The 9,387-nt window shown below is 53.0% G+C and overlaps 4 protein-coding genes across 4 annotated transcripts; 1 reads left to right on the forward strand and 3 right to left on the reverse strand.

The window, feature by feature from the left end:
• Positions 1-197: 197 nt before the first annotated feature.
• On the reverse strand, positions 198-1,906 carry J4E78_006040 (uncharacterized protein; the record flags this gene model as incomplete). The annotated part of the gene is made up of 4 exons (XM_049366654.1): positions 198-819; positions 875-1,317; positions 1,371-1,624; positions 1,684-1,906. The coding sequence occupies 4 exons, from the start codon at positions 1,904-1,906 to the stop codon at positions 198-200; spliced, it is 1,542 nt and encodes a 513-aa protein (XP_049221360.1).
• Positions 1,907-2,937: 1,031 nt separating this feature from the next.
• On the reverse strand, positions 2,938-3,367 carry RPL33A (60S ribosomal protein L33A; the record flags this gene model as incomplete). Its single annotated transcript, XM_049366655.1, has 3 exons — positions 2,938-3,035; positions 3,088-3,291; positions 3,343-3,367. 3 exons carry the CDS (start codon positions 3,365-3,367, stop codon positions 2,938-2,940), a joined length of 327 nt encoding a protein of 108 aa, XP_049221361.1.
• A 741-nt stretch (positions 3,368-4,108) lies between these two features.
• On the reverse strand, positions 4,109-6,559 carry J4E78_006042 (uncharacterized protein; the record flags this gene model as incomplete). The annotated part of the gene is made up of 1 exon (XM_049366656.1): positions 4,109-6,559. One exon carries the CDS (start codon positions 6,557-6,559, stop codon positions 4,109-4,111), a length of 2,451 nt encoding a protein of 816 aa, XP_049221362.1.
• A 326-nt stretch (positions 6,560-6,885) lies between these two features.
• On the forward strand, positions 6,886-8,141 carry VMA6 (H(+)-transporting V0 sector ATPase subunit d; the record flags this gene model as incomplete). The annotated part of the gene is made up of 4 exons (XM_049366657.1): positions 6,886-6,917; positions 6,971-7,059; positions 7,113-8,005; positions 8,058-8,141. 4 exons carry the CDS (start codon positions 6,886-6,888, stop codon positions 8,139-8,141), a joined length of 1,098 nt encoding a protein of 365 aa, XP_049221363.1.
• Positions 8,142-9,387: the final 1,246 nt, after the last annotated feature.

The raw sequence follows: 9,387 nt of genomic DNA on the forward strand, positions 1-9,387 counted from the left end.
CCCTTATTACCTCTGCCTAGGTTAGTATCGATGCATGTTAGAAGTATGTCTTGGCCACTGCGCACTTGTTGACAGCTGACTTCATGTGAGGTTCAGCAACTTTCACGGTCTCTTCCTCATATCAGACAAACGTTGCTTTCCTTGGTTGTTACATGTAAAATATATCGATACACTAGACTATTTTCCCATGGAAGGGACTACAAAGTGTACCTGTAGAAAGGACTCTTATCACCCATAAGCAACAACTCCTGCTCGGAGTATCTCGCGCGAATAGCCTCCTCTCCGTGCTCAGCAATCAGCTCATCTCTCTTGCGGTTCTCCTTCGCATACGCCCACCTCAATACCAAAGTCATGAGAATAGCGGTGCAGCACATGGCCAAACTGGCCGAGAAACCTGTCGTGTACTTTGGTGCCTCGCGTGACAAGTACACGTTGCTGCCCATGATACCACCCATGTTTCCGACGGAAATAAGCAGAGCCATGCCGACAGCGCGTTTTGACGATGGGGCGAGGGAGTTGCCGATCCAGGAGACGAGACACGTGAAGGGGCAGTAGAGACCACCAGCGACGGGGAAAAGGAAACCGTAGGTAATGCCAGGGTATGCGGGCTTTGGAATCGCAAGCTGAGCGATGAAGCCACATACAGCGATAGAGTAGCCTGCAATGATGTACGGGGAGCGCTTGCGGGTCAGATCGGAGGCCCACGCGAAGATGAGGGTAAGAATAGCGGCGAATACGTAGATGGGGATCGTGAGGAGCTGAGCGTTGGCACTGGTATATCCGAGTCCTTGAATGACAGAGGGCACGGTCGCGGTGAATCTGTATGAAACTGTCAGAGAGGAACCGGCAGCAAAGCTGGATGTCTTCAGCTTACCCATAAACACCAACAGTGTTTCCCCAAAAAATCACGGTAGCAGCCCAGATCTTCCAGTCAGAAAGACCAGCAAGAATTTGTTCTTTTCCAATCTTGTCGCTGTTGGTGGCTTGTCCCTGGCCAGACCCGGAGTCGTTGGACAACCGGGTAACAAGCAAGTCGCGCTCCGGTTGTGTCAGAAACTTCGCAGTCTCTGGGCTATCGGGGAGGATCTTCCAGATGATAAGCGCGAGCGCTACTGGAATCAACCCCTCTATTAGAAAAATCCATTGCCATCCTGCGAGTCCAGAGCGTCCATCAAGTTGTTCGATACCGTAGGCGAGGAGACCGCTGAAAGCACCGGCGAGGGAGGCGGCTACGTAGAAGACAGCCATACGGCGCTGAAGTTCGAAACGGCGGTACCAGAGAGTAAGCAAGAATGTTGCTGCTGGGAAGAAGCCAGACTGCGAATGTAAGCAAGTGTTCTTCAGCTTGAACCAAGAGGTTGGAGACGTACCTCTGTCACACCCAAGAAGAATCTTCCGGCGAGCAGACCACCGTAACTGGACGTGAGTCCCATCAATGTCATGACAAGACCCCAGCAGAACATCAGAATCGCCATCCAATGACTTGGGCGCATCATCTTGAGCACAATGTTGCTGGGTACTTCGAGGATCGTATACGGGACGAAAAACAGGGTGACGGCAGTGTTGTACTGGCTACCGTTCATCTTGAGATCATCTGTCATGCCAGCAATCTTCGCGTTACCGACTACAGCACGTTAGCAATTCGTCTCAATGTCTTTCAAGAATAAGAATCCTCGAACGTACTGTTACTCCGATCGATAAACGCAACAAGATAGAGGAGCGAGAGCATAGGAACAAGTCTCATGTCAACCTTCCTCAAAACGCGCGCTGCCTCCTTCTCCTCCAGTTCGACATTTTGCGCTTCAAGCTCGCCAGTTCCGGAGGAGTTCGAGATCTTCTCCGCGACATTCTCAGCCCGCTGGTGCTCAGTAGAGAGCTTGCCGTGATCGAATTCTGTCGCCATCATGTGAATATTGCACCGCGTCTGCTTCAATGCAAAGGCGGGTGAGGAGGCTGGCAGGGCAATGCACGATTGCATCCCCATGGGCAACCCCTACCCTTTAAAGCATCTCGGTAGAATGCAAAGCCCGACATCATCCATCTCAACGGCATACCTTCTTCGGCAGCGTTACCCACTTACATGCATGCCTTGCCTCCCGTCAGCGCAATCGAGCCTCTTGTGTGGAGGCGGGTAGAAAGCATCTTGGCTTCTGGGGTAGCAAGCGGCGCTTTTGCGGGGTAGTCTGGAGGGATCATCATGCGCGGCGTCGGCACGTGCTGCACGATCTGCATGTTGCTGTGACGTATGGTTCGACCATCTGTCAACCGGCACAGCGTTTACTGGAGATGTGCAGGGGCGCATTTGCCGATCTCAGAAGCCGCGGTGTCGGTGTGGCCTGGTTGAAGGGCCGGTGGTGGTTTTCGATGCGAGGTGCGTGCTGGGCGGTTGTCGGATGGGTGCCGTCGGCGATAGACCGAGGAAAAAGAAAGTCCGGTCGGTGGCAGCACCGCTTGCAATGGGCTTCTTGAGCTTACACTTGATGACAGCATCGCCTTGCTACGAAGACGTACGTCTTCTCATGTCTCTTTTGAGACCATATGAGTTAGGTTCGCGATGACTGTCTAACGTTTGGTGCCAGCCTTGGTGGTGCTGTTCTTATCAGAAGAGCCGTGGATGAATATAGGAAGTCTCGCCGAGGACGTGTTACCCGTAAACCTTCACAGCACAGACACCATTCCCCAGCCTCGCTCCACAGTTGCCGTCACTTTTGCTCTTCGACTAGGGAATACAACTCTATTGTGGTCTCCGACGATGAAATATCGTACGAAGTTTCGCGCCCAGTATTGAACCTCAAAATGTTGTATCCATTACAATGACCATGGTATATAATCCCGAGGTCTTGCAGACAAACTCCTATCCTGGCTATTGGCCATTCCCGAAATCGCCTAAACGCCGTCTAATGCTCCCAAATCTCCTTCTCCCATGTCCAACAGCTCTCAAATCGAGCTAGGATACATCATAACCCGAAGACTCGCACCAAATGACTTTGGCGGGAGGTTGTTCTGGAAAGATGCGCGAACAACACCAGAGTTGCCTGTTCTTGAATCAATATCTTTTCTTTCGCAAGTCTGACAAGCTGTACGAACCATGTGTCCTGCGGATCTTGCCCCAGATCACACGAGGACCTTCTTCTTTGCTGCTGGCAACGCGGTAGACATATGCGACGCGCTTGCCGAGATACCACTGCGCGTCTTGCGTGCTGTCGACGCCTTCAAGCGCGAGGAGGCTCACGTTGGGGTTTGTGTTGCGTTTGCCGCGCTGGTAGCTGACATGGCGGGCTTTGACGTATACTGCACAAACTATTACTACCTGCACAGCGGCGTGAAACTGCTGCTACTTACGACGGTGGCTCTTTTCTGAAGACATCGCGATTTTTACAATTGTTTGTTTATCGTCGGAAGGTGAGTTTTGGTCGATTGGTGTGCGCTCGGTAGACTGCTTACCTAACATATATGGGTCTTCGAAGTTCAGACAGCGCGTGGTAATAATGTAGGCACCTACTGCTGCGATCGACGGCTGACGGTTAGTTGCCTAATCCGGACTATCGTCACAGACAGAGCGCAGCAACATCTAACCTCCCCGCTGAGTTCAGACTACGGCAACCACGAATGTAACGACTTTGACAGCTTTTTTGTCAATCCTAGATCGCGAATACCTCAAGTACTTTCGACTCCTTCCTGCCGCCTGTTGTCAACTCACACCATCACATCATCCTGGCTTCATCATTTCACGGGTGTTAATATTCAGGAATGTACGTTTCTCAGTCGATATTAAAGCTATTCAAACAAGCAACTATTGGAACAAGAAACCAACGCAACTACTAGGCTAAACCGTGCGCCTAGTTTTCGACCATACAACGGCCGAGGGGTATACAGCTTTCGTCAATCATCCGTGTTTATGCCCCTGGAGAACGCCAACAAGAAATGCATCTTCCAACCCACGAGAGGTCGTATACTTGCGAGAACCAACGCACAGATATGCAAACACGAGAAAAAAAGCAAGACAATAAAGAAGAATGCCCACAGGCAAGGAATTTGATTCCGGCTGATCAATTTCGATTCGTGTGAAGGTGAGGAACGCCGAAACAATGCAGTATAAACAATTTTTTTACGATGAGGAGGTAGGGCTTGGCTCCTCCTCATCTGACTCGTAGGTGAGGGTGGGCGCTTGCCATTCGACATTGAACTTCTGCTGGTACTCGTGGCTGTTGATGATATCTTCGAATTCAGCTTGACATTCGTCATCAAGTTCGATAATCTCCGCTCCTGGCATGTCGTCGAACATGGACGATGCGGAAGTTGCCATTTGTGCAGGAGTAGCGGCAAGAAGTGACACGTTGCCAGCTTCCGATAGAATGCTTGGTGATGGGTAGGTTGCCTCGCGGAGACGGGAAGGCTTAGCAGGTGTGTGCTTCATTAGTCTCTGGCGCTGGCGCTCAATCTCATCTCCAGGCTGCTGGCGGGTAGGGGTTGGGGGCGCTTCGGGCACATCAGACGCTTCATCCGTAGATCCGCCTGGCAGGGGAGCATGCGCAGGAACGGGGGCTGGTGGGGGTGGTTGGGTCCAGATAGGAGTAGCTTCAGCGTCAGCGCTCTCGCTGCCCATTGTAGAGTCTTCTTCATCAGAATCATCATCGGGGACGCTGAAAGAGCCCATGCCTGGATTATGGGAGTGGGTGTTCTCCTTGGTTGCGCTTTTCAGGACCTCACGATCGTTCTCACGGATCTGTGCCGCGGTGTCGTGTCCTTGTAGTTCGCTAAAGATGTTACCGCCGGTGTTGTGTGAGATGGAGTTGCTGAACATGGGTGATGGGTCGATTGAGCGACGAGGGTGGAAGTCACGGAGTGAAGCGGACTGGCCATGGCTGTTGTAGAGCTTTGGTGAAGTACGCGCGCCGTTGCTGGCGGCGAACTGCTCGTCGATGGTAGGAACTTCGTCGTCGCCCGTGGTGAATTCGTGAGTCTTCTTGTGCTTCTTAGCGGTGTGCTCTTCTTCTTCAGCCACGATATCGAGATAGACAGCCCAGACTGGTACAACATCGTCATCGTCCAGATCACCAAGCGGGTCGCCGAAGCCAGTCTCCCAAGGCTTAGCTGAGGGGAAATTCGACAGCTCCTTGCACAGGACATCCTTCTGGAGACGCGCACGCTTCTCGCTGAAAGCAGGATCGTTCTTCAATTCAGGAATGACCTGCTTGGCCCACTCCTCTGCCTTGTGCCTGTCCTTGCGGTCGACGCCCTTGAGCAGTAGTTTCAGCAGTGTGTTCATGGGCGCACGCCTCTTGTTCGGCGTCTTGACGCGCTCGCCAACAGGTGTAGGAGGGAGGGAGAGGGTCTCGGTGATTGTGTTCTGGGGTGGTAGAGGCTTCGTAACGGTGGGCGATGCGACTTCGGGGGTTGGCGGGGGCTTGGGGGTCGAGGAGAAAAGTCGGGATTTGATAGCAGAGAATGACCTGCTGAAAATGTTGGATGGTGTTGCGACGGGGCGGTTGGGCGTTGCTGTGACATCCTCGAAGGTTCTCTTAGCAGACGGCTGTTGTGGTGAAGGTTCCATGGCGACGTCATTGTCTGAGAATGTTTCGCTGTCATTGCTTGAGGGCTCAACGCGCCTGGTTTCTTTGGCAGAGCTCTCGATCTTGTGGAGGAGCGCAAGGGCTTCCTCGTTGCCATTCACAAACACACCATGTGCCGGAGATGACTCGCTGATTGCTACTAGTTCACTGTCGAATTCTGCGTAACTGACGTTAGCCGGAGTACCGTAGCTAATGTGTGGAATATTCTCTAGTCGCGTGATTTCCATGCGCAGACGCAGGTTCTCGTTCTCGTAGAGGAACATCTGCTGATCTTTCTGCCACATCATCTCTACGAGATTCTGGATGCGAGCCTCCTGGTTTGTGACACGCTCGCGGAGATGATCAATCTCCCTCTCTTGGTGTTCGTACTTCTCCTTGCGGAGCTCGTTGTCGATTTCTTCCTCTGAAGGGGTGTAACTATGGGGAAGTTGGTGCTTACTTTTTGTGAAGAAGGCGCCCATGCCATCTTCATTCTCGGCTTCTGCCTCGTCTTCGGCGCTCTCGATGGCCTTAGCCGCGGCCAGCTTTGCGGCCACTGCCTTTCGTTTCTCACTGGTGACTTTCTGGCGGGCTGTGCCGCGTCCTTGCTTGGCAGGCTTCGTCTGTTCCAGGCTGCGCTGCGGCGAAGCCTCTACGCCTGCCTCTTTCAGCGCCTGGCGACCGGCTCTGGTGAGCTTCTTGGCGACGACAGGCGCTTGCGTCGCGGTTTTGGTTGTTGATGATGTGGTGGTTGTTGTGGTGACGGCGGAAGCGGCGTTTGCGCGTGACGTAGCGCGACCCTTGGTGACTGTCTGCTGCGACTCTGTCACGGTCTGCGACTCGACTTTGGCGGCGGCAGCCTTGGGCTTGCGACCGGGCTTCTTCTTGGGGGCAGCCTCTGGCGCAGGCGACGCCGACTGTGAGCTTTGCCTGGAGGCGGGCTGCGAGGACTCGGTGGCCGCTGTCGCTGCAGTACGACGCGTTGAGCGCCGTGTAGTAGCTGACATGGTACTGCGAGCGCGGTCAGTAGGAGCGGTGCGCAACAGCAGTGGGGACGTACGAGGCAGTTGCGATGCAATTGCCAGTAAGCAGTGAATGATCTGATGGCAGATGCAGCTGCGAAGGTGTGTTGGGATGGTTGCGTTGTCGGGGTGCGTTGGCAAGGGAAGTTGCGATGGAGTTAAGAAAGTTGTACATGCACCTCCGGCCATTGGGGCTAGCGCGTAAACACCCCAGCACCATCGAGGCAGGCGCGACACGGGCCACGCCTTGGCATGACGACCAAGCTGGAGCTCTTTGCCTGCGACGGTCGACAGCAGCCAGCATCAGCATCATGGAGGGCCTTTACTACAACGTCAAATACGGGTATGATACACGCGTTTGGCGTCGCTTCATTCATATCTGACATCTCTCTACAGTTACATCGAGGGCATCGTGCGCGGTTACCGCAATGCACTGCTCACCAGCCAGAACTACAGCAACTTGACCCAGTGCGAAACCATCGACGGTACATCGCATCCCGTCGCTACTGCCTCTGGAACCGCTCTAACAATGCTACAGATGTCAAGCTGCAGCTCTCGCCCGCGTACGGTGACTTCCTCAACAACTTGCCCCCGAACCCGTCCACGTCTGCGCTCGCCGCGAAGACCACCGACAAGCTCGTGGCCGAGTTCCGCTATCTCCAGGCCAACGCCACCGGCTCGCTCTCCAAGTTCATGGAATACCTGACGTACGGATACATGATCGACAATGTCGCGCTGCTGATTACGGGTACCCTGCACGAGAGAGATACGCGCGAGTTGCTGGAAAGGTGTCACCCGCTCGGCTGGTTCGAGACCATGCCGGTGCTGTGCGTGGCGACCAACATTGAGGAACTATACAACTCCGTCCTGATTGAGACGCCGCTCGCGCCCTACTTCAAGGGCTCGCTCAGCCATCAGGACCTCGACGAACTCAACATCGAGATCATCCGCAACACCTTGTACAAGAACTATCTAGAGGATTTCCATCAGTGGATCAATTCCTGCCCAGATATTGCCGGGACACCGACTGCAGATGTCATGTCGGAGGTTTTGGAGTTCGAGGCCGACCGCAGGAGCATCAACATCTCCCTCAACTCGTTCGGTACCGAGCTGTCCAAGGCAGACAGGAAGAAGCTTTACCCAGGCTTCGGTAAGCTATACCCGGAGGGAACCACAATGCTCTCGAGAGCGGACGACGTAGAGGGTGTGCGAATCGCTGTTGAGAGTGTTGCCGACTACAAAATGTTCTTTGACCAGACCGGCCTCAGTGGAGGTGGCGGTGGTGTCGGCAACATGGCCGGTGGTGTCGGTGGCGAGACGAGGAGTCTCGAGGATCTCTTTTACCAGAAAGAAATGGAGATCTCGAAGCTTGCATTCACTCATCAGTTCACTCACGCCATTGTGTACGCATGGGTGAAACTGCGCGAGCAGGTACGTTGTGATTCCATCCTGAAGAAAACGTAGCGACTGACATGACACGCAGGAAATCCGGAACATTACATGGATAGCCGAGTGCATCGCGCAGAACCAAAAGGAGCGCATTGGTAACTACATCAGCGTCTTCTGAGTGCGCGCATCATTGTAGTAATAGCATGTTTGGGTCCAACTATGGAATGGCTTGGGTGGCGTTAGGGTGCGATCCGTATATCCAACTTTGTTAGATTGTACATCTCTGCATGTGTGTTCTTCGTCTCTATCTCATCTCCTGTCGGGTGTCAACACGTCTAGCCATGCTTTCGACGTCCCAATTCCGCCTTTGCCCGTTATCACTACGGCTGTCAATCTGCTGTGACTCATCATCGTATTCGACTGTGCAGGAATAAGTGAAGGATGAATCCGTTGTGCTGCTTTGAACGCTGGTGTCCTTCGTCCACGCTGTACATCTACGCTAATTCTCGTTTTCGTCTTCACAAATATCATTTTCAGTCACATACGCCGAACAGTCAGGGATGCGCAGCGGAGACGTATGACTGACGGCGATCAGTCTCGATGTCGTTGCGAAAGCCCGACCTATGGCTTGCACCACGTTGTACAGTTCGAGCTATTAAGGCTCTAAAAGAGACCTACGTACAAGCAACAACTATACGTCGAGTTTGAGAGCCTTGTGAATCAACGCTTTTAGTAGCTCTAGCTTCGGGTACAAGACTAAGGCAGTCAGGATTTAAGCTTTTCCTGACCTTGATCTGGCTCGAAGTGTCTCTCTCTAGGCTTGACCAATTTACGCAAATGCCTTGACAACTGAGTAGTCTCCATGACAAAGATACTCGGCGTGGATCTGTCTATGGTGTGCTAGGCGAACTATACAGGCAGATCGTCATACTCCATATTACTCATGTTTTGCTGAGCACCCGAACATCACTGTCAAGTCAGTCATGGTACCAATTGATTGCCGTCTAGATGGCTCGGTATTTGCGTAAAGCTCGTCAATCACGCTGTACATAGGCTGTTCCCCGGTCGCAAATAAACTCTCACATATAATTGGGTCGCACTACAAGCCAGGTCGCGTCATCATCCTTCCGTTACCTAGGTACCCATATCACAATGTCGACGACCACACCACTCAAGCGCGACTCTGACTGGACTACCACACAACTGGAGACAGCATATGACACCTTGTGCAAGTACTATGAAGAGCGGAAGAAACTTTATGACGATACAATGCGTCTTTGCGAGAAAATGCACAAGGAACGCGTTGGCGCTTCTGCAGCAATTAAATCACTGCACGACGAACAGAAGGCATATCTGCGTACTCTGTTCGGGGATCTACGAGGCATCATGGAGCAGATGAAGGATATAATCGGGGACACCGATGG

This window comes from Alternaria triticimaculans (assembly GCF_023758025.1).
Source record: "Alternaria triticimaculans strain BMP 0046 chromosome Unknown scaffold_8, whole genome shotgun sequence".
NCBI classification, from domain to species: Eukaryota; Fungi; Ascomycota; class Dothideomycetes; order Pleosporales; family Pleosporaceae; genus Alternaria; species Alternaria triticimaculans.